The 26,614-nt window shown below is 42.3% G+C and overlaps 1 protein-coding gene across 1 annotated transcript in view; it reads right to left on the minus strand.

Annotated features, from left to right (window-relative positions):
* Positions 1 to 9,065: 9,065 nt before the first annotated feature.
* LOC126997789 (polycystic kidney disease 2-like 2 protein) overlaps positions 9,066 to 26,614 on the minus strand; it is a 60,832-nt gene continuing 43,283 nt past the window's right edge. Inside the window, exons 9-11 of the mRNA XM_050859006.1 lie at positions 25,572 to 25,583; positions 13,055 to 13,238; positions 9,066 to 10,110 (exon numbers count right to left, since the gene is read on the minus strand). Of these exons, the coding sequence (XP_050714963.1) occupies positions 9,318 to 10,110; positions 13,055 to 13,238; positions 25,572 to 25,583 (989 nt within the window). The 3' untranslated portion in view covers positions 9,066 to 9,317. The remainder of the gene's footprint in view (positions 10,111 to 13,054; positions 13,239 to 25,571; positions 25,584 to 26,614) is intronic.

Genomic DNA, 26,614 nt, shown 5'->3' on the forward strand with positions numbered 1-26,614 from the left:
TGCGGTACCTTGTCGAAGGCTTTCTGAAAGTCCAGGTATATAACATCACTGGGGATGTGGGCATCCCAGTTCTTATATATACCTTGGAAGAAGTCTAATAAATTCGTTAGGCAGGAGCATGGGGGGGGCATGCCAGACTCTCAACACTTTTACAAGTATTTTATGTTAAGACTATCTCGGAATAGGTAGATATGATGAATGGTAAAGTAAGATTAAAATATTATTTTGATAGCGTTGGTCAAACAGTTTATGGTGAGAAGTACTCAAAAGAATGGAATTAAGATCAATGCTTTGAAATTTTTTGTATAGCTGTATTGTGTAATATCATCCTACTTAGAGAAAAACATTTTAGAAAAGTAGGTAATGAAAAGTAGTATTTATGGCCATGTTCATAACAACTAAAAAGTTAATGTCTTATGATGCATGTAAAAAAAATACTGGTACTGATTTAGCTTTTCATCACAGCATGTATTAAATGTTATTGTAGAAGGTATGGGAAATAAATAGCATGCCACAGTGAAACGATTAAGAAACTTGCTTCACATGTATACCCTGACAGTGCCTTCCCTGGGAGTGGACCCCGTACGCAGGATGACTGTGAGAGGCGTTGGTACAACGTACAACAAAATTCAAAGCCTCGCATTGCCAAGTACAAGAATGAGCAGCGGCAGACTGGTAATTTTTTTTAGTTGTTATGTTTTTAAATGTAAAACTTATATAAGTTAGTTTTTTTATGTGCTCACAGAATGCAGCTATACTGGCCACAATGCCTTTATTTCAGCTTAAAGTTAATAAGTTCATAGCAGTGAATTGCATATTTGATATAGAAATTTTTTTTAATGTTCATCTGTCTGACTATCAGTCTATCTAAATACCTTTTGGCTGTCTTCCCCAATGAAGGGTTTCAGCCAAGACAGGCACACACTCACGCACACATTCACACTCATGTACACCACTCTCTCAGCTGCACAGCCCCTGAGGGAGTAAAAAACGGCCCTCACTGTATGGGGGATTAGGCGCACAGTTCAGACAGGGAACTTCCACACCAAGGCCTCACAGCATACACTGGTTTACCCCTGCCCCTTCATAACAATGACATTTCCCCCAGCACCTGAGTACCCCACACGTGTGGCACCACAGATACAAAGGCGCCTGCCTATATAACTATGACATTAACTGTGGTAGATACACTTGTGTATGACATCATAGGCTGCTCGTCTCATGTATTTGAAGGGGTACCAGAACCATTCAGCATTGACACAGCTGATGATGTGCTAGGGATAGGACAGCAGCAACAGCAGCAGCAGTCAGGCAGCAGTGAAATATTGACTGGCCTGTATGTTTTTGGCAAAAACTTTTATATTCTCGTTAAAACAATTTATTAATCACTCTTGAATTCATATTCTTTGTAGATACACACTTTATCAGTCAATTACTTGACAACTAATAACAAATAGTGGAATTCTGTTAATAAGTAATATTTCACCTTTAAGACCCTTTTTCTTCAACTACGTACCTACCTATTTAACCCGTCCGCTACGATTGGCATGGATTTGGCTTTCACTGGTTGCCTGGTAACATAGTAGTCCCAGGTCTTTCTCTGCCTCTGCGGTGGATAGTGGAACGTTTCCCATGTGGCATTGGTATGCTGGATACCCCCTCCCAAGGTGCAAGACTTCATTTTCTTCAATGAATTGTAGCAGCTACTTTTTGTTCCATTTCTGTAGTTTGGTGATGTTTTCTTGTAGGAAATCCGAAGTTAAGGGGTTAAATTACAAGCATTAATCTTGACTAATATATGACACTTTTTTTCAGCCTCGCTGCTATATATCCCAGCACATTGTTCATTACTTGTGGAAAAGATACCATCAGCTGCTCCGGCAACAGCCACTGCTTCAACATCTGCTGGCCCTATGACACCAGCCACTGCTTCATCATCTGCTGGCCCAATGACACCTGCCACTGCTTCATCATCTGCTGGCCCAATGACACCTGCCACTGCAAGGATGACAATGAAGCTGCTCCACCACAGTCACCACCTACTTCATCGGAGTTAAGAGATGCCTTTCATAGGGCAGCAGTATACTTTTTTAATGCTGGGGCTGATTATTACTGCCTCAAGGCTATGATTTTATCACTTTTTTTTATTACTGAGGAGGTTAGAGTGGAAGGGGTGAAAAAAAATCTCTGCCGTTTTTCGACAGAAATGGTTAGCAAATTCATTCGAAGCACAAAATTTACCAGAAAAAAAATGTGTGCCATTGTGAGTGGGTTCACTTGAGATTGGGCTCCAATACGCCTCCGTGGTATAGTGGTCACCATGCCTGGCTTCTACGCGGGCCCGGGTTCGAATCCTGGCCCGGGCAGTCGGCGTGCAGCTCACCCAGCTGTTCATCCTCCCTCTCGGGTTGGTCGATAAATGGCTACCTGGGGAAACCTGGGGAAACTGTGGTAACCCGGATGTCACACTGGCCCTGTGTCCCCGGGTAATGGGCTCCCTCCCACCACAGGCTCAAGGGCCAATGTTACGGAGATGAGCACCGAGGCCACGCGCTGCTACAGCGTATGCCCCAACTTTACCTTTACCTTTATTGGCTCGACTGACAGAGACATGGCTTTGTATGTCGAAGGTCACTGGTTCAATCCCCACAGCCAGCACTCTCTAACATGGATTTTTCTAAGTTCCTTTGAGCCTAGATTAATTTATCGGTGTTAAATGAGGAGATTTGCACCGGCACCCAGTCGTGGTGTTACAAGATACTTTGTTACAATCAGGGGCGTCATTTGGACTTCAAAAGTGGGAGATATATATATATATATACATATATATATATATATATATATATATATATATATATATATATATATATATATATATATATATATATATATATAGCTTATAACACCTTTAGGCACCGATCATATTATCATTTTATGTAGTCTGTGATGCAGGCAGGATATTCATTAGCACCTAATTAGACTCATGCTGCTCTCCAGTGCTCTCTGATGCACTCACAATCAAAGATGTAGTATACCTATATGGTAGCATTGAGTAATCTTAGGTCACTTGTTAAAGTGTTCACCTAAGTCCGACCCAAGCTGACAGCATAAACCTAAGCGTGTTTGCATGCTGAGTGTTTAGAATATTGGCATAATAATAAAAGATGCTGAAAACTGGATTCCACTACTTTATTGAATATATGAGTAATTATATACTGAATTTGTAATGGAGCCAAGATAGAATTGCTATATTTTTCAGTGGTCATACCATGATCTCATGAAAATAAATAGGTTGGCATATATAATTAATTACTACGTATTTTGGTATGATGACCATTGTACGTTAATACCATAGCTTTGGTAGCATTGAGTAATCTTAGGTCACTTGGTAAAGTGTTCACCTAAGTCCGACCCAAGCTGACAACATAAACCTAAGCATGTTTGCAAGCTGAGTGCTTAGAATATTGGTATAATAATAAAAGATGCTGAAAACTGGATTCTATTACTTTATTGAATATATGAGTAATTATATACTGAATTTGTAATGGAGCCAAGATAAAAAAAAGCTATGTTTTTCAGTGGTCATACCATGATTTCATGAAAATAAATAGTTTGACATATATAATTAATTACTACGTATTTTGTTATGACGACTATTGCACATTAATAACATAGCTTTGAATGCAATGATGAATATCTTCAAGCAAGACACAAATAGCAACAGATTGGTCACCAATTCACTCAGTAAACACAGTACTCCAGAAAAGTATACACTGAATTCACAATAAAGTTGTTTTTCCACTTGGAACTTTGTAAACAGAAACCAAGTAACCTCGTTTTACTTCACACATAAGTCATGATGTACGCGATGTGGTCACCTCGACCTTTCGTTCCTCCTTCCTCACACTCGCAGACGTCACTAACAAGCTTTCTTACCACCATTATCTCCATACGAATGACCGGCAGGACTAATTTATTTTTCTAACTTGATTTTAAAGCAACAATAATTATTAATCATATTTTAAATTACATTTTAATGCAATTTTAATGTCATCTTTTTCATTTGCATGTGTGTACCTTTCTGCTACAAATAAACGTTTTTTTTCTTCCCATGTTTCGTTTTCCTTAACTAAAATATTTCACATTTTAATCAATAACAAAGGCATCAAACACTAATTGTATGTTCAAGTTATGTAAGTTTTTTTTCTGTTCACATAAACTGCTTCGTTTTCCTTTGGTGCCATTATTTTCACATGGTTGCAGTCTATCACTCCCACAACACCGGCAAGTTGGTAAAATTCTGCTTGCTCTTCACGGATCTCCGTCCTATCAAGGGGAGACTGGATAAACCTCCCGACTACCTATGGGGCACTGAGGGCGGCCAGAGTTTCCGCAATCACCCTGCTTACACTACTCTAGCTTACCCCAAACTCATCACTTGAACACTGCAGCATTTTTCCTGTAGCCAAGTATCTTTAAGTCAAAATCACTTTCAACCCCGGGGTGAGGGAATGCTCCCTTTGAACTGGATCTTGTAGCTCTCTTCTCACCAAATCAGTCACATATTCCATTCCTGCACGGTCTAATATGTATCTCTTGACGAGTTCACAATCGTTATACAGTTCCAAAGAGTCCTTTCGGACTCTAAATTGCGGAGGTGGGCTGGGCGAGGAGCTCCGGCGGCCATTTTGATATGGGTCTGGGTCTGAGATTTACTATTAACTTTCCTATTAAGTGTTTAGAAGTCCTCGCTAGCACTCCCAAGTTAATACCGAAGTTAATAGTAGGGATTAGGCTAATAGTTGGTGATGATACACTTTGAGAGTGAAGTTAATACTAAAGTCGAAAATTAATACCAAGTTTAGTATTAATAGTTGACGAGGATACGGGCCCAGGCTGGTATCACTGACGGATTGTCTACGAGTTTGTGACTTATGTTGACACTGAAACGGATTAAGTGGTGATCGCAACCATTAATTTTTTCACCAACTTCACAGTCGCGAATGAGGTCGGGGTCGCTTACTAATACCAGATCCAGCAGATTGTTTTCTCTTGTCGGTTGAGTTACAACTTTAGTGAGGAACGAATCCTCCACCATATCTATAAGCCTGTTACCCACTTGATCTCCAGTCATCAGTCCCCAGTCAATGTTAGGGCAATTAAAGTCTCCAATTATTATTGCTTCTTTGCTTTGTGTTAAAGAGTGAAGCTCTTCGTACAGGGCAGTGTCGTCGGTTGCCAGTTATTTTGGAGGCCTGTATACGGTGCCAGTGTTAGTTTCTTATTATTCGTGATTATTTCCACATAGACGGAGTCGTAACTCTCTGCGTCCTGTTTGTCTATTTTTATGGCAGGTGAAATATTTGGGTATGGTTACAATTCCTTTATTTTATTTCTGTAGCAAGAAAACTTTACAGTTACGATATATTTAGAAACCCGTGGGTGGCTTGCTGAATACCAGGAAGGAGTTCTACTGAACACCTGAATGGAGTTAAGTAGGGGTCGGGTCGAGTCCCGCGGGGGGTAATTAGTTGGACGGCAGAGAGGCTTGTTTAGTTAAAGGAGGAGGAGGAAATAGTTAGAGAGGGAGGAGGAGTTAGAGGAGGAGGAGGAGGAAATAGTTAAAGGAGGAGGAGGAGGAATAAATATGGGTATGGGCGGAGAAAGAGGAATAGGGAAGGTGATTAAAACAGAAACACCTGTGTTGACCCTGGCAATTTTAGGATTATTTAAGGAGTGCCGGGTGGCTTCCTTCGTTAAGCCCTCGGTGGCTGTGGGATATGGGCGGGTGTGTGAACACCTGAGAAACTGACCGCGTACACCTGACTGTCTTGGTGAGGGAGTGCCGGTGAACAGATTAGCCGACCCCACTAATCCCGGAAAATTTCGGACTTAACGGGCGGTACCGGGAATAATTATACCCCTGGGAATAAATAGGTCGGGGGTCAGGAACGATTGGCAATTGGCAACGAACAAGAAAATACAGTGAGTTGTGATCTGACCGTTTACTATAGTAATAAAATAAATAAAATACTCGCTATAATAAGTAATAATGTATCACTCGGGTTTGTGTTGTTGAAATACTAAATTTTGTTGCCCTGTGACAGGTACACTTATCGTCCCACAGCGGCGGTGATGTCTGCTCAGCAGTGAAGCGACGATGAAGTTACCGATGAACGATGTACAGCCTCTTCAAGTAATACCAGTTACAGTTAAAATCCTCGATGACGTATAAAGATTGCACAACACACTTGGTGAACACTAAATCACGGTAGCACGGTGAACACTAAATCACGGAATTACGGTGAACACTAAATCACGGTAGCACGGTGAACACTAAATCACGGAATTACGGTGACACTAAATCACGGTAGCACAGTGAACACTAAATCACGGTAGCACGGTGAACACTAAATCACGGAATTGCGGTGAACACTAAATCACGGTAGCACGGTGAACACTAAATCACGGTAGCACAGTGAACACTAAATCACGGTAGCACGGTGAACACTAAATCACGGAATTGCGGTGAACACTAAATCACGGTAGCACAGTGAACACTAAATCACGGGAGCACGGTGAACACTAAATCACGGAATTACGGTGAACACTAAATCACGGTAGCACGGTGACACTAAATCACGGTAGCACGGTGAACACTAAATCACGGTAGCACGGTGAACACTAAATCACGGAATTACGGTGAACACTAAATCACGGTAGCACGGTGAACACTAAATCACGGTAGCACGGTGAACACTAAATCACGGAATTACGGTGAACACTAAATCACAGTAGCACGGTGAACACTAAATCAAGGAATTACGGTGAACACTAAATCACGGTAGCATGGTGAACACTAAATCACGGTAGCACGGTGAACACTAAATCACGGTAGCACGGTGAACACTAAATCACGGTAGCACGGTGAACACTAAATCACGGTAGCACGGTGAACACTAAATCACGGAATTACGGTGAACACTAAATCACGGTAGCACGGTGAACACTAAATCACGGTAGCACGGTGAACACTAAATCACGGTAGCACGGTGAACACTAAATCACGGTAGCACGGTGAACACTAAATCACGGTAGCACGGTGAACACTAAATCACGGTAGCACGGTGAACACTAAATCACGGTAGCACGGTGAACACTAAATCACGGTAGCACGGTGAACACTAAATCACGGTAGCACGGTGAACACTAAATCACGGTAGCACGGTGAACACTAAATCACGGTAGCACGGTGAACACTACATCACGGGTGAACACTAAATCACGGCACGGTGAACACTAAATCACGGTAGAACGGTGAACACTAAATCACGGTAGCACGGTGAACACTAAATCACGGTAGCACGGTGAACACTAAATCACGGGAGCACGGTGAACACTAAATCACGGTAGCACGGTGAACACTAAATCACGGTAGCACGGTGAACACTAAATCACGGTAGCACGGTGAACACTAAATCACGGAATTACGGTGAACACTAAATCACGGAATTACGGTGAACACTAAATCACGGAATTACGGTGAACACTAAATCACGGTAGCACGGTGAACACTAAATCACGGTAGCACGGTGAACACTAAATCACGGAATTACGGTGAACACTAAATCACGGAATTACGGTGAACACTAAATCACGGAATTACGGTGAACACTAAATCACAGTAGCACGGTGAACACTAAATCACGGAATTACGGTGAACACTAAATCACAGTAGCACGGTGAACACTAAATCACGGAATTACGGTGAACACTAAATCACGGAATTACGGTGAACACTAAATCACGGAATTACGGTGAACACTAAATCACGGTAGCACGGTGAACACTAAATCACGGAATTACGGTGAACACTAAATCACGGAATTATGGTGAACACTAAATCACGGAATTATGGTGAACACTAAATCACGGAATTGCGGTGAACACTAAATCACGGAATTACGGTGAACACTAAATCACGGAATTATGGTGAACACTAAATCACGGAATTATGGTGAACACTAAATCACGGAATTACGGTGAACACTAAATCACGGAATCACGGTGAACACTAAATCACGGAATCACGGTGAACACTAAATCACGGAATTACGGTGAACACTAAATCACGGAATTACGGTGAACACTAAATCACGGAATCACGGTGAACACTAAATCACGGAATTACGGTGAACACTAAATCACGGAATTACGATGAACACTAAATCACGGAATTACGATGAACACTAAATCACGGAATTACGGTGAACACTAAATCACGGAATTACGATGAACACTAAATCACGGAATTACGGTGAACACTAAATCACGGAATTACGGTGAACACTAAATCACGGAATTACGGTGAACACTAAATCACGGAATTACGGTGAACACTAAATCACGGGACTACGGTGAACACTAAATCACGGAATTACGGTGAACACTAAATCACGGAATTACGGTGAACACTAAATCACGGAATCACGGTGAACACTAATTCAAGGAATCACGGTGAGCACTGAATCACGGAATCACGGAATCACGGTGAGCACTGAATCACGGAATCACGGTTAACACTAAAGCACGGAATCACGGTGAACACTAAATCACGGTAGCACGGTGAACACTAAATCACGGAATCACGGTGAACACTAAATCACGGAATCACGGTGAACACTAAATCACGGAATCACGGTGAACACTAAATCACGGTAGCACGGTGAACACTTAATCACGGGAGCACGGTGAACACTAAATCACGGGAGCACGGTGAACACTTAATCACGGGAGCACGGTGAACACTAAATCACGGGAGCACGGTGAACACTTAATCACGGGAGCACGGTGAACACTAAATCACGGGAGCACGGTGAACACTTAATCACGGGAGCACGGTGAACACTAAATCACGGAATCACGGTGAGCACTAAATCACGGTAGCACGGTGAACACTAAATCACGGAATCACGGTGATCACTAAATCACGGGAGCACGGTGAACACTAAATCACGGTAGCACGGTGAACACTAAATCACGGAATCACGGTAGCACGGTGAACACATCTAGAACATATATGCATTAGAGCCGTGTGTATACATGGGAGTCTAGGAAACAATGAAAATGGGTTACTCCTCTCCCTGTTCCTAAAACAGAATATGGATTGTCGCCAATTACACTTCTATTCGTTGTAAAATCCTGACAGTATCTCCAAAACTAAAAAAAACTTTTTCTTCTTTACCTTTGCTTATGATTAGTCTTCTCAAATGATATTGCATCCGCTTATGTCTTAAATTGCAGAGTTTACAGTTTTATTAAATTCCAGAACTTTTCCCATATAACTTGGCTGATTTCCCTCCCATCATAGACTTTTTGTTGTAGGGATCGGATAAATCCATCTTGCCATTGAAGTACATCTCGTTGATATAGGCAAGGAGGACGTCCACCTTTTCCGGAAATTCTGTGCTGGCCGAGGTGTCTTGAGTTTGGGATGCTGTGTTGTCGAGGACAGGCGGAGAAACCCTCGGAAGTGGCTTCTCTGTCCGGAGGTTCAGCAAAATCATTGTCTTGTTAGTGACGTAGTCTATGATGTCGTACTTGTTCGGTTTGTTTTTGAGGTCATTCTTGATTTTTGTAAATGTCCTAATAATTATAGTGAGCATCAGATTGATGAGAATCATGGTGGTACTCAGGGAGAATACAAAAAACATCACTGGGGAAAGACTGTTTGCCATGGTCATCTTTTCAAAGTCAAACTTTCCAAGCATCATTGCAAAACTCATCTGCAATGCTGCCAATAAACTTGCAAACTCCTCCAGCTGGAGATTAAAAATTGTAAAGAAGAGAGTCGTGAAAGAGAAGAATATAACACCAAAAGTAAGGAAGAACACCTGAAGGTCATCCCAACAATGTGACAGGGTCAGCCCCAAAAGGTTTATTCGTTTGTTGAACTGCAGGAGTTTGATGAACTTGACGGTAGTGAAAAATACAATGAATCCCACAGCATATAGTAGATAAAGATCCAGTAGAGCAGCATACTCCATCCTTACGTAACCATTGCCAAATGTTATGTTAAACACTTCAAGTACTCGTTGAACTTCCAAGTACCTGTAAAAGAAGAATCTTATTTAGCACGAGTTTCTAGATATCAAACCAGTAGCCAATATTTCCCAGTGAAAAAGTTTCATAACTGGTCCATTTACCTTGAGTTACCTTGAACATTGTGAGTAAATTTTCTTCAGAGTGGTGTCATATAACAGTAAATTAACAATATAAATGATTTCTTACATAAACCCGTTTAAACTGCGACAGTGTGAAAAAAATAGCCACTTGGCCAATCAAAACTGGTAGAATAAAAGAGGGCGTGGCAACCTGAGCCGGTATGCAGAAAAGATCATAAGTCTGTTATGAGGTAGATGCAGCTCATAAACCTTGTAAGAGGAGCTCTTAAGCCGTATAAGTGATGCAGAAAAGTTTGCAATGAGCTGTGAGTAGTCGTAGCACGTCGATACGTTATGAGTCGTGGACAAGGACTCCTAAGAAGCGTATGAGCTACTCACAATGGTGAAATCCTGTCCAATATGACCAAACCAGCCAGATTTCAGACATTTCAGACGACATATTTAGCTAAAAGTTCACTCACCAGTTCCTACCACTCCCTTTTTATAGCTGCTAATGCGCTCTTTGTCTTTGGACTGAACGGTGTACCACCGTTTTTCACATTCGGCCCTTGCCATTGCCCTTGCCTTGCCCTTGCCATGGGATGGGATGTGTTGATGAGAGTTGCTGTCTCATCCCATGCTTGCTGCTTCATCCTTGCAGTCAGGGCAGGTGACAGAGAGCCCTTGACTATATTTTTCCTCTCTTTGGAGTCTGAGTCTGGATCAAACTAATTTTTACCTCTCTACTGTTTTTTAAGGTAAAAACAAGTATGGATATACCAAGGAAATGGAGCGATTGGGCGGGACCGCATATCTAAACTTGTACTCTGAAAATATGGGGTTGCTATCAGAAAAATGTTTTAAGTAAATAGTATTGAGCAATTGCATACCTGCAGGGCTGACAAGGTTTGCTGGTACTGTTCAGTTGTTGGTGTCGGTACTATAGTCTGTTTCATTCCATCTGTCCACCAACAAAGCGGGAATTTTTTGATGGATGTGGCACCTTTACGTTTCTAGTTCGTGAATAGGTGAAAATCAATTGAGTGATAGACATTCAAGCTTATATTTCATAAAATATATTTGAATGTTTATGTATACGAAAAACAACTCAGTCATTTGCATCGATAATTTAACATACAAGCACAGGAAAAGACAAGCTTGTAGCAAACAATATAGTGACATCATGATCGAACGATCTATGATTATTCAAAGTCATATAATTCACCTCATTTCAGGTATATCAAAAGACATCTGGCTCTGTAAGTGCAAACACAAAGTATTTTAATAATTTACTGCATGTAAATAACGATTAATATTAAAAATAATGTAAAATAATAAATAATAAATGTTGAGTGCGATGCTAGGCTATTTTGAATATCATCCATGTTATTTACATGCAACATATCAAAATTCGTTTTATATATATATATATATATATATATATATATATATATATATATATATATATATATATATATATATATATATATATATATATATATATATATATATATATATATTTGCGGAGCCAGATATCACTTAATGTACCTGAATGAGTTGAAATATGGGTATCTAAAAGGTTATAAGTCCTTCAAGTATGATCAGACTATACTGTTTGAAATACAAACTATTCTTTCCTGTGCTTGTATGGTAGATTATCGATGAAAATCGACATGCTTGCGGTTCATATAAGAGGGCTTGAGGGTTTTATGTATACACAAACATTCAAATATATCACTGAAAATATAAAGTTGATCTTCACGCAATCACGAGCTCACAATGCGCAGGTGCCACATCAACGTTCACGAGTGGACAGATGGAGTGAAATGGACTATAGACTTCTTCTTGTGACTGTTGTTGTGAGCCGAGGTGGGCAGCGTCTGCCGCCAGCCAAAGTAAATCCACATATATTCTTTTCGAGGTATAATATATTGAGATTCTCATTCCTGCAATTAGTACATTAGCAAAATTTCTACTTTTAACTTTAAAGTGATAACAACATACCACCATATCCATATTATCGTGATATGAGTGTTTTTAACCAATCGTTAGCGCTATTAGTAGGGGAAGATACACCGTGAAGCCCCTTCTTATAAGTAGCTCATAAATCACTTAGTGAGAGCTCACAGTCAGAAGTCGCCTTGTGAGATTCTCTGCATGACTCACAAGTAAAGCTCCCAACTATGTGGAGAATTTTGAATTTAAGTGGCTTTGAGAGGAGCTTTTAAGAAGTTTTCTGCATACCGGCCCTGGTATTTCCAAATGATACATATTTTGCTAGCACTACTACTGCTATAGTACTACCACCTCTAAATGAGGGTCATGGTACGGTCGGGGCTGAGCAACCGCTGTCTCCAGCGTTGTCGTGTCTCCGTAGAACTCGACATGTGACGCATGTCAGTCTAGGTCAGAGGGAGTGCTGCCGCTCGTGATTTACATTCCTTCAAACTATCTTATAAATATAATTGTTATATTCCGTATCCACCTAAGAACTGCGGCGAAAGTTAAATAAAAGTAATAACATTTTCTTTGCACCACTGTAAAATATGTATGCCACGTTTCTTTATTGCCATATAAATATCATCTATATATAAAAATCATACTAAATATCAACTAGTTTACTTTTCTTTGATACATCATAATATTTACGTTAAGCTTGTATTGGTGTGTGTTTTAGCATCTGTGATGCATTTTACATATATCACAGAAGTTACGCGTCTTGGGTTTGGGAGACCTAGCAAGGCTGGTCACAGGCCCCGCCCCGCCCTGCCTCCACCACAACCCTCAGTTAAGGATGGTACTACTATACTACTATTTTCATCGTACTATGGCTACTATCAATAGTACTAATACTAACTGTTTCTGCAACTTTTAGTACAATGAATATATACCTCAAGATGTAGAGTGCGATTGCTGCGTAAGAGATAATGAGTATTGAAGTCTCTGCCATGTTCCAGTAACTGCTGAAATAGGTTGTGATGCCACTCTTGTAACATTTCCAAAACTCCTTGAAGGTGAAGAAGATGGTCGCTAAGACGAAGCCAATCTCGTTCAGCAGGATGAACATACCGAAAGCTGAAGGGAAGACAAGTGATAAGTGATAGTGCTCAATGGAGAGAGGAATGGTAGACTGTGCAAGTGTGCTTATATTCACTTTTTCACACCCTCTGCCAGCCTTACTTTGCACCCTCTGCCAGCCTCACCACACCCTCTGCCAGCCTCACCACACCCTCTGCCAGCCTCACCACACCCTTTGCCAGCCTCACCACACCCGTTGCCACCCTCACCACACCCTCTGCCAGCCTCACCACACCCGTTGCCAGCCTCACCACACCCTTTGCCAGCCTCTTCACACCCTCTGCCAGCCTCACCACACCCTCTGCCAGCCTCACCACACCCTCTGCCAGCCTCACCACACCCTTTGCCAGCCTCACCACACCCGTTGCCAGCCTCACCACACCCTCTGCCAGCCTCACCACACCCTCTGCCAGCCTCACCACACCCTCTGCCAGCCTCACCACACCCTCTGCCAGCCTCACCACACCCTCTGCCAGCCTCACCACACCCTTTGCCAGCCTCACCACACCCTTCGCCAGCCTCACCACACCCTTTGCCAGCCTCACCACACCCTCTGCCAGCCTCACCACACCCGTTGCCAGCCTCACCACACTCTTTGCCAGCCTCACACCCTCTGCCAGCCTCACCACACCCTCTGCCAGCCTCACCACACCCTCTGCCAGCCTCACCACACCCGTTGCCAGCCTCACCACACCCTGTGCCAGCCTCACCACACCCGTTGCCAGCCTCACCACACCCTCTGCCAACCTCACCACACCCTTTGCCAGCCTCACCACACCCTTTGCCAGCCTCACCACACCCTCTGCCAGCCTCACCACACCCTCTGCCAGCCTCACCACACCCGTTGCCAGCCTCACCACACCCTTTGCCAGCCTCACCACACCCTTTGCCAGCCTCACCACACCCTCTGCCAGCCTCACCACACCCTCTGCCAGCCTCACCACACCCTTTGCCAGCCTCACCACACCCTCTGCCAGCCTCACCACACCCTCTGCCAGCCTCACCACACCCTCTGCCAGCCTCACCACACCCTCTGCCAGCCTCACCACACCCTCTGCCAGCCTCACCACACCCTTTGCCAGCCTCACCACACCCTCTGCCAGCCTCACCACACCCTTTGCCAGCCTCACCACACCCTTTGCCAGCCTCTTCACACCCTCTGCCAGCCTCACCACACCCTCTGCCAGCCTCTTCACACCCTCTGCCAGCCTCACCACACCCTCTGCCAGCCTTACTTTGCACCCTCTGCCAGGCTCACCACACCCTTTGCCAGCCTCACCACACCCTCTGCCAGCCTCACCACACCCTTTGCCAGCCTCACCACACCCTCTGCCAGCCTCACCACACCCTCTGCCAGCCTCACCACACCCTCTGCCAGCCTCACCACACCATCTGCCAGGCTCTCCTCTTCCTCTTTGTAGGGATCACATCTTACTCTCTGCCATGCCAGGTTAATCTCTTAATCTCTGGCAGGTGTAGCAAGACCAATAGTGTCCTCAAGGAGTCTAGAGAAGGAGAGGAAATGGTGCGCGCGAGACTGAGGACGCGGACTAGTTATTAAAATCGCACCTAGATGGCAACACCACATCTGACAGGGCGAGTTCTCCATCAAGCTATTCCCTAGGGATGGCAGACGGTGAGGAAATGGAGAATGAGTGATTATTGTGCGAGAAGAATAGACGAGAAGCGAGAGAAGACGTGGCAGACTGGTGGAGGTTACTGTTTTGAATCGACTCCTCCCCGTTCTCTCCGCTATATGACCATCCACTCGTTTGGCTTGTGATTATTAGAAACAAGTTTTTTATTATGTTTCTGTTTATCATTAGTGTTGGTAGTTATATATTTTTACTCCCAGGATTGTTAATATCGACGTATTAAGTAGATATTAAAAACTGACAGTAAGTAGCAACATTCACCAGCCACTGGTCATATATTTATCTCGTCTATTCGACCAGCACATTAGAAACTTAAAAAAAAAAAAAAAAATAGCGGAAGAGAATATTAGTCTATTATTATGCATTTCCTTACCGCCCAACGTCGCTAAGAAATATAATGAAGGCGTACTCCAAGGGTAGTTAACTCTTGCATGTGGGATTTGGACAGTATAGGGATGAGCTAGAGTAGGAAGTCGAGGCCCTCGAAAACATATGTATCTCACGTCTCATCAACTCCCCTCTTCTTACTGACAGTCTCCTACTTTTTAAATTCTGCCGCAGTGTTGCATCTCCTTTTTTTTTTTTTCCTACCGTCTACAGATATGTTCACGCTGACTGCTCTTCTGAACCTGCTAACTGCATGCCTCCCCCTCTCCCGCGGCCCCGCTGCACTCGACTTTCTACACTTCAATCAATGGGGGCATACGCCGAGGGGCGCGTCGCCTCGCCCACCCTGCGACGCCAAGCCCATGATTCTGCGTAGACACTTATTACCAGAGGCATCAACCCGCCTCTCCAAGTCCCCATTTAGTGTCCATGTCTCACAACCATAAAGTAAGACAGGGAGCACAAGGGACTTGAAGATCCGGATCTTTGTCCTTCTGCACAGGTACCGACAACGCCATATACTCGTGTTGAGCGAGTCCATAACACCGTGGGCCAGACCAATCCGCCGTAAGACTTCCTGGCCAGACTCACCTTTGTTATGAACTACGCTACCAAGATACGTGAAACTTCCAGAGATCTCACGTCCTCGCCACGCGCTTTAACAGACTGTACTGTATCATCCAGCAAGCCTCCAAACACCTGTACCTTGGTCTTGGCCCAGGAGACCTGAAGTCTCAAGGGCTTCGCCTTCTCGTGCAGTGCCTCGAGAGCCGTCACCTAAACCTCCAGCGACTCCGCCAGGATTACTGCATCATCAGCAAAAACAAGGTCAGTGACCCTGGTATTGCCAATAGATGTTCCGCTGGTAAACTCTGAAACTACCTTCCTTTGTTCGTATTTCCTCCTGCCTACGATATGAACTCTTTCAAGAGGAGAGTGTCAAGACACCTCTTCTCCCGGCACTGCCCTCTCTCTTGGTCTCTGATTATGTTTCGTCTTAAAGGAGCAGCGCCTAGAGGGATTTTTTAATTTTTTTTTTTTTTATTGCCCGTGAGCCGCCTCCCTTGCTGTGTGTGTGTATATATATATATATATATATATATATATATATATATATATATATATATATATATATATATATATATATATATATATATATATATATTACCGGAAAGGAAGTAGCTCGAAGGCAACAACAACAAAAAAAAAAAACGCTAAGCGCTGCCCCTATAAATAGAGTTGAGAAGTGTGGCCAAAAGAGAGGTCAATTCCGGGTTGAGAGTTGTCTCGATACACTTCTCGTGAAAGAGTTTAAGTCGTAGGCAGGAGGAAATACAGACGAAGGGAGATTATACCCGTGGTCTAGTGGTCAGAGTGGCTGGCTTCAACTCCGCGGGCCCGGGTTCGAATCCCGGCCCGGGCAGTCGGCGTGCAGCTCACCCAGCTGTTCATCCTCCCTCTCGGGCTGGTCGATAAATGGGTACCTGGGGAAACCTGAGGAATGTAAACTATGGTAAACCGGATGTCACACTGGCCCTGTATCCCGGGGTAATGGGCTCCCTCCCACCACAGGCTCAAGGGCCAATGTTCCGGAGATGAGCACCGATGCCACGCGCTGCTACAGCGTATGCCCCCAACTTTACTTTTACCTTACCAGTGAAGGTGATGAAATAATGAAGATGCTGGTTAACTCTTGCATAGGGGATTTGGACAGCATAGGGGTGAGCAAGAATAGAAAGTCGAGTGCAGCTGGGCAGTGGGAGGGGGGAAGCATGCAATTAGCAAGTGCAGAAGAGCAATCACCATGAAAATGTCGATTGAAGATAGAAAGGTAGGCAACATGCCGGCGGATTATAAGAGGAACAAGACTGTCAGTATGAGGAGGGGAGTTGATGAGACGAAGAGCCTTAGACTCTACACTGTTCAAGAGGGCCGTGTGAGCGGAGCCTCGCCACACATGAGATGCATACTCCATATGAGGGCAGACAAGGCCCCTGTATATGCATAGCATCTGGGAGGGGGAAAGAACTGGAGGGGTACGAGACGATACAGAACGCCCAACCTCGAGGAAGCTGATTTAGTAAAAGAGATGTGAAGTTTCCAGTTGAGATTGTGAGTTAAGGATAGAGCGAGGATGTGTAGTGTAGAAGAATGTTATAGCTGAGTGTTGTTGAAGATTAGTGGATAGGTGTTTGGAAGATTGTGTCAAGTGGATAGGTGGAGAAATTGAGTTTTGAGGCGTTGAAGGGCACCAAGTTTTTCTTGCCCCATTCGGAAATTATAGTAAGGTCTGAGGTTAAGTGTTCTGCGGCCTCCAGCGTGGAATCATATAGTTCCAGTTGAGTGGGTCTTCTACCAAAAGAAGTTGAGTAATGCAGAACAGAGTCATCGGAGAAAGAATGGATAGGAGAGTTCGTTTTGGAAAGATCATCAATAACCAACAAAGTGGGAGATAGGACTGAGGACAGAGCCCTTAACGGAAATTAAATAATACAAAGAAGGAATTTCAAAAAAAATATTAAGTTACCCATGCACATTTACGTTTTTCTCATATAGTTTCTTTTGAGTCTGATAGATGGTGCCACCAGCGGCATTCAGGCGTTAACATTGGATCGCCCATCCTTATACTCTAGATTCTTTCGGTGTCCTGATGATTAGACACCTCACCCTGAGTTTTAAGCCAAAAGTACGATTCGGTTTCGCTCTTCAACACCAAGGCAATGGGATGTTCCTTATATTTGAATCTTCCGGTTAAGGATTGCTTCAAAATATTTAGATAGGCAGGAAAGTAAAGCTATAGGGCGGTAGTTTGAGGGACTGGAACGGTCACCCTTCTTAGGCACAGGCTGTATTAAGGCATACTTCCAGCAGGAAGGAAAGGTAGATGTTGAAAGGCAGAGGCGAAAGAGTTTGACCAGGAAGGGTGTCAGCACGGAGGCACAGTTTTTAAGTACTCCATCAGGTTCATAAGCTTTCTGAGAGTTAAGGCCAGAGAGGGCATAGAACACATCACTCCTAAAAATCTTAACAACAGGCATAAAGGAGTCAGAGGGTGGATGAGTAGGGGGAATTTGCCCAGAACCGTCCAGAGTGGAGGTGTTGCAGAAAGTTTGAGAGAAGAGTTCAGCCATAGAGAAAGATGAGAAAGATGCTGCCGTCAGGGTTCAGGAGAGAAGGGAAAGATGAAGAAGTGAAATTGGAGGATATATATTTGGCTAGGTGCCAGAAGTCACGGGAAAAATTAGAAAAAAGCAAGGTTTTGACATTTTCTATTTATGAAAGATGTTTTGGTAAGTCGAAGAATAAATTTGGCACGATTCTGGGCTGAAATATAAAGATCATTGTTAGCAGGTGTGCGAAGGCTCTGATACCTTTTGTGAGCTGGCTCTCTATCTTTGACAGCACGAGAACAAGCATGATTAAACCAAGGGTTTTTAGCATGAGGAGTAGAGAAAGAACGTGGAATGTATACCTTCATTCCAGAGACAAACACCTCTGTGATGCGCTGGGCACACACAGAGGGGTCTCTCTCCTGGAACCAGTAATAATTCCACGGGAACTTGGAAAAGTACATCCTCAGGTCGTCCCACCGAGCTGGAGTAAAATGCCAGAAGCATCGCCCCTTCGGTGGGACAGGATACAGAAATAAGGTTGTGATCGGAGGAGCCCAACTGAGAGAACAGTTTGACAGTAAGCAGAAGGGTTAGAGGTAAGGAAGAGGTCTAGTATGTCGGGCCGGTCTCCAAGGCGGTCGGGAATAGGTGTATGGTGCTGAATCAACTGCTCTAGGTCATTGAAGAGAGCAAAGTTGTAGGCTTGTTCACCAGGCTGGTCAGTGAAAGAGGATGAAAGCCAAAGCTGGTGGTGAACATTGAAATCTCCCAAGATGGAGATTTCAGCGAAGGGAGAGTGAGTCAAGCTGTGCTCCACTTAAGAATTCAAGTAGTCAAAGAATTTTACATAGTTAGTAGAGTTAAGTGAGAGATAAACAGCATAGATGTATTTAGTAATAGAATGACAATGAAGTGTTAGCCAGATGATGCAAAATTCTGAAGAGTCAAGGTCGTGTGCACGAGAGCAAGTAATGTAGTTGCGCACCTAGGCGCAAAATCCAGCTTAGAATTGAAATTTATGATAGAGATAGTAGGAGGGAACAGAGTAAAGATTGCTGTCAGTAGCCTCAGAGACCTGTGTTTCGGTGAGAAAAGGAAGGTGAGGTTTAGAGGAGGAGAGATGGTGTTCCACACAATGAAAATTAGAACGAAGACCGCGAATGTTGCAGAAATTTAGAAGAAAAAGGCTCGAGGAGTTATCAAGACACTTCTCAAGTCAGTAGCCAGAAGGGGTCCTTCCTGTGGAAATTTGTGTCCCTCCTCCCCCACCCCCAGGCGGGGACTCCGAAGCAGGGTGAAGGTGCGCCATTTTGAAGTTAGAATTTTGAGAATAGATGTGTATGTTGTGTGAATGTAGTGTTGTGTGGATAGAGGATCTGTCATTAGAAAGCATGCTGAACTACTCTCTGGTGTTGATGAGACAATAGGGAAACGGTTAGTGAGGACATGGGAAGGGTCTTTGGAGGGCTTCAGCACCCTCCTCACTTCCCATTTATACCTCACCGGGAGTGGCTTGCGCCCGTTTCGGTTGGTGTCTTCCTACCTCCTCCAGCCAATATATATATATATATATATATATATATATATATATATATATATATATATATATATATATATATATATAGATATATATATATATATATATAAATCAGCTTCCTGGAGGCTGAGCGTTTTGCACTTTCTCCGCCAGTTCTTCTCCCCCGCACAGTTGCTATCCATTTACAGGGGCCTTGCCTGCCCTCGTATGGAGTATGCATCTCATGTGTGGGGGGCTCCTCTCACACATCTCTCCTTGACAGAGTGGAGTCAAAGGCTCTTCGTCTCATCAGCTTTCCTCCTCATACTGATAGTCTTCTACCTCTCAAATTCCGCCGCTATCTTGCCTCTCTTTCTATTTTCTATCGATATTTTCATGCTGACTGCTTTTCTGAACTTGCTAACTGCATGCCTCCCCCACTCCCGCGGCCCCGCTGCACACGACTTTCCACTCATGCTCATCCCTATACTGTCCAAACCCCTTATGCAAGAGTCAACCAGCATCTTCACTCTTTCGTTCTTCACGCTGGTAAACTCTGGAACAATCTTCCTTCATCTCTATTTCCTCCTGCCTACGACTTGAACTCTTTCAAGAGGAGGGTATCAGGACACCTCTCCTCCCGAAATTGATCTCTCTTTTTAGACACTCCTTTGACATCTATTCAGGAGCAGTAAGTAGCGGGCTTTTTTTTTTTTTTGTATATATATCTTTACGCCCTTAGCTGTAAAAAGAAAATTATATATATATATATATATATATATATATATATATATATATATATATATATATATATATATATATATATATATATATATATATATATATATATATATATATATATATATATATATATATATATATATATATATATATATATATATATATATATATATATATATATATATATATATATATATATATATATATATATATATATATATATATATATATATATATATATATATATATATATATATATATATATATATATATATATATATATATATATACAGTCATTATTTCGTTCGGACTTCGGCGCGATGCGCGAAACCGCGAACGGCGGGACTATAACCCTATGGGAAAATATGCATTTGGGGAAGTCACCTCTGACACGTCATATAAAACATGTTTTTTTGTTCCCAAAAGTAGCCCAATTTGCGATAAGTAGCCCAATCTGGCAACACTGCAGTGTGGCGGCGCGTGAATTTTTTTTTGCTATGAGAAAATCTCGACCAATAGCAGTCGTCCCTGAGTGAGCTGCTGGCCAATAGGAAAGCATGACGTCACAGTCTAACCGTGACGTCACTCAGGAGCAACCTAAAGGCGGTGTCACACTAGCACTTTTTCCGTCAACCTTTTCCGTCGTTTTTCTGAAAATCGTCGATATCTTGGCTGCGGCCTGTCACACACAAACGGTGTTTCGTCTGAAACTTTCCGTCAATGTAAACAAACATGGAGTCCACGCTGCGGCAAAGATACGCTGCTCTGAACCTAATACTGTGTATTGTGAGACTTAGACGAGCTAAACAAGCCAAAAAGCATGCATGGATGCGCTCATGGTTGGCTCGTCGGGAAAGAGAAAGTGTGTACCACAGGCTGTTAAAAGAGCTGAGTTTAGAGGATCATGAGACTCTGAAGAATTGGATCAGGTTGGACAAGAGCCAGTACCATAGACTTCTGGAGTTAGTGACACCTCTCATTGCCAGAAGTGACACCAGGATGAGGAAGGCTGTCACTGCAGGAGAGCGTTTGAGACAGGTTGAAGCCACGCGGAAAGTCTCGGTCTTGGTCTTGGAAATGTAAACAAAGGCGGAAATTTGCAGGCGGAAACGATCCTGATCGTCTGACAAATTCATGCGATAAGTTCATGCGGAACGATGAAAAATCGACGGAAATGGCATTAATCGACGGAAAAGTGCTAGTGTGACACCGCCTTAACGTCCATTGCCCCGCCTCCTCCTCTCCCTTCCCCTCCTCTCTGCCTCCTCCTCCTCTGCCTTCCTCCTCTCCCTCCTCTCTGCCTCCCTCCCTCCTCTGCCTTCCTATTTAGCGTCAATGCATCCGTGTATACGCGAAACCGCGATGGGTGAGACCGAAAACGGGGGGGTGACTGTATGTATGTATGTATATATATATATATATATATATATATATATATATATATATATATATATATATATATATATATATATATATATATATATATATATATATATATATATATATATATATATATATATATATATATATATATATATATATATATATATATATATATATATATATATATATATATATATATATATATATATATATATATATATATATATATATATATATATATATATATATATATATATATATATATATATATATATATATATATATATATATATATATATATATATATATATATATATATATATATATATATATATATATATATATATATATATATATATATATATATATATATATATATATATATATATATATATATATATATATATATATATATATATATATATATATATATATATATATATATATATATATATATATATATATATATATATATATATATATATATATATATATATATATATATATATATATATATATATATATATATATATATATATATATATATATATATATCTATATATTTTTTTTTACGTCGCGGCCTAGAGCGCCGGTAGGCTTCTTCCCGGGGGGTCCTGATGGTCGGCCCAGCCCGTTCTGGCGCAGGCGAGTGTTTATAGTGGCGCCATCTTGCATTGGCTCATGCTGCCCTCCCGGAGCTCATCTTTAATCCTAGTATCTAGAGTCCGGGTTGATAGGTGGTCTTCTGGACAGCATGTGGGTAGTTTTAAGCCACTCGGCGGCGGCTGAAAAATCCCAGCTTGGTGGCACTGGGTGGGTTTTGAACTCGCGTTCTCCTGAACGCGGTTCTGTTACTCTGTCAATTCATATATATATATATGTATGTATATATATATATATATATATATATATATATATATATATATATATATATATATATATATAGAGAGAGAGAGAGAGAGAGAGAGAGAGAGAGAGAGAGAGAGAGAGATATAGATATATATATATAGATATATATATATATATATATATGATAGATAGATAGATAGATATAGATAGATAGATGAATAGAGAGAGAGAGAGAGAGAGAGAGAGAGAGAGAGAGAGAGAGAGAGAGAGAGAGAGAGAGAGAGAGAGAGAGAGAGAGAGAGAGAGAGAGAGAGAGATCATTTCATCGACGCCTGCTTCTAGGAGCTACCACCAGGGGATGGCCACGGTAAAAGAGTTTTTATCTTTCCCTATCTAGACCAGAGGTTCCCAATATTTTTGTTCCTCTGTACCCCTTGGGCATTTTATAGGTTCCCGTGTGCCCTCCCCCCTTTTTTTTTTTTTACAGCTAAGGAGACAGTTCAAGGGGGTAATGAAAAAAAAAAAAAGAAAAAAAAGGCCCGCTACTTACTGCTCCAGAACAGAGGTTAAAGGAGTGTCCAAAATCAGAGGTCAATTTCGGGAGGAGAGGTGTCCTGATACCCTCCTCTTGAAAGAGTTCAAGTCATAGGCAGGAGGAAATACAGATGAAGGAAGATTGTTCCAGAGTTTACCAGCGTGAGGGATGAAAGAGTGAAGATGCTGGTTATCTCTTGCATAAGGGGTTTGGACAGTATAGGGATGAGCATGAGTAGAAAGTCTTGTGCAGCGAGGCCGCGGGAGGGGGGGAGGCATGCAGTTATCAAGTTCAGAAGAGCAGTCAGCATGAAAATATCGATAGAAGATACAAAGAGAGGCAACATGGCGGAGGTATTTGAGAGGTAGAAGACTATCAGTATGAGGAGGAAAGCTGACGAGACGAAGAGCCTTTGATTCCACTCTGTCAAGCAGAGCTGTGTGAGTGGACCCCCCCCCCCCCCCCCCACACACACACACATGAGATGCATACTCCATACGAGGGCGGATAAGGCCCCTGTAAACGGACAGCAACTGTGCGGGGGAGAAGAACTGGGGGAGACGGTACAGAACGCCCAGCCTCGAGGAAGCTGATTTAGTAAGAGGTGAGATATAAAGTTTCCAGTTGAGATTTTGAGTTAAGGATAGACCGAGGATGTTTAGTGTTGAGGAAGGTGATAGCTGGGTGTTGTCAAAGAATAGGGGATAGTTGTTTGGAAGATTGTGTTGAGTGGATAGGTGGATAAACTGTGTTTTTGAGGCGTTGAATGACACCAGGTTTCTCTTGCCCCAATCGGAAATAATAGTAAGGTCTGAGGCTAAGCGTTCTGTTGCCTCCAGCCTCGAGTCGTTAAGTTCCAGTAGGGTGGGTCTTCTATTAAAAGAAGTTGAGTAATGCAGAGTGGAATCATCGGCGTAGGAATGGATAGGACAGTTCGTTTTGGAAAGAAGATCATCAATGAACAACAGAAAGAGAGTGGGAGATAGGACAGAACCCTGTGGGACACCACTGTCAATAGATTTAGGGGAAGAACAGTGACCGTCTACCACAGCAGAAATAGAACGGTCGGAAAGGAAACTGGAGATAAACGTACAGAGAGAAGGATAGAAACCGTAGGAGGGTAGTTTGGAAAGCAAAGGTTTGTGCCAGACCCTATCAAAAGCTTTTGATATGTCCAGCGCAATAGCAAAGGTTTCACCGAAACGGCTAAGAGAGGATGACCAAGAGTCAGTTAAGAAGGCAAGGAGAACACCAGTAGAACGCCCCTTGCGGAACCCATACTGGCGATCAGATAGAAGGTCAGAAGTGGAAAGGTGCTTTTGAATCTTCCGGTTAAGGATTGATTCAAAAGCTTTAGATAGACAAGAAAGTAAAGCTATAGGACGGTAGTTTGAGGGATTGGAACGGTCACCCTTCTTAGGCACAGGCTGTATGAAGGCATACTTCCAACAGGAAGGAAAGGTAGATGTTGACAGCCAGAGGCGAAAGAGTTTGACCAGGCAGGGTGACAGCACGGAGGCACAGTTTTTAAGGGCAATAGGAGGTACTCCATCAGGTCCATAAGCCTTCTGAAGATTGAGGCCAGAGAGGACATAGAAAACATCATTTTGAAGAATCTTTATAACAGGCATAAAGGAGTCAGAGGGGGGATGAGTAGGAGGATTTTTTGGATAAAAAACGATGAAATTGTAATATTTTGATATTATTTTATAATGAAATTTGTATGTGTAGACTGATGATATAATTTAAATGACATTTTTGCTTACTAACATGAGGGTATTGAAACAAATAAATAAACGATATTGTGCAATTTGAATGCAGATTACAACTCCATGTATTGTACAGTAGTGGTTATTCTCTCGGACCCAATGTACCCCCTGAAAAGTCCAAATCTACCACTTGAGGTACATGTACCCCAGGTTGGGAACCCCTGATTTAGACACTCCCTCCTTGCCTGCTCAAAGTTTCTCAAGGATCTTTCACCCTTCTCCCTACGTACTCCCGCACCCTATATCTCCATATCACTGGAGGTCGTCTTCTAAAATTCCCTCCCTCTATCTCACTCACATACACCCTTCTGGTCATCTCACTCTCCTCCATTCGCTCCATGTGGCCAAACCACTTTAAAGTCTGTCGCTTCACTCCTTCCACCACTCCACACTTCTTCCCTTCACTCACGTGACACATCCCAAAACGCTCATACACACTTTCAATACTCATTCCCTTCATTCTACTCAAACCACATGCACTCCTTAAATAACTCACTGCCTGCTCTCAAGACCTCTGACTTTCATTCCAGGCACATGTTTCACTTGTGTATGTGGGGGTTGGTACTATTATTGTATTTCTCAAATCCCTCTTTACCTCCATGATCACACTTTTGCCATTCATGATTCGTCCCAAAGACCCTACCACCCTTCTTCCTTGCAATGCCCATTCTCTTGTCTCTCTGTCCGTACTACAATTTTTAGTTCTAGCGATCACCGAACAATCACATTCAGCATCAATATGAAAGAAAGTAAACTAACTTCAAGTAAAGAAAAGGTGCCTGATTATCAGAGAGCGAATTTCGTAAGATTCCGATCAATTCTAAATAATTATGACTGGACTGAAATCTCGGCGGAAACAGATATTGACAAATCTTGGGGCCTTCACCACAATATTGAACAATGCCATAAGCATATGCGTACTCTATCGTAACAGACGTTCAGCATTTAAGAAAAACCCAAATGGTGGAATAACGAAATTCAAAATAGCCTATCTCTTAAAAAACGCGTATATAGTAGATACATATCAACTCAGAGTGAGGCTGACAAACTAGAGTTGGACAGAATTCGCCGCGAAACCAAGAAATTAATAAAACGAAGCAAGAAAAATCTTGAAGAATATATAGCGGAAACGAGTAAATCTAATCCTAAAGAATTTTTTAGCAATGTAAATAATAAAAAGTCACTCACTTGTGGTATCGGACCGCTTGCTAATGATAATGGTAACCACACGAACGATGAAAATGAAATAGCTACAATCCAAAATAACTTTTTCGCATCCATATTTACCGACGAAGATTGTTTATCACCTCAACCGCCTGAGGTTAGAAGGACGTGCTCATCGTTGAAAGTGACATTTTACGCACAATTGAAAAGATTAAAGTAAGCAAAGCTCCTGGTCCAGACAAAATTACCCCTAGGGTCTTA

This window comes from Eriocheir sinensis, chromosome 13 (assembly GCF_024679095.1).
Source record: "Eriocheir sinensis breed Jianghai 21 chromosome 13, ASM2467909v1, whole genome shotgun sequence".
In the NCBI taxonomy this organism is placed as follows: Eukaryota; Metazoa; Arthropoda; class Malacostraca; order Decapoda; family Varunidae; genus Eriocheir; species Eriocheir sinensis.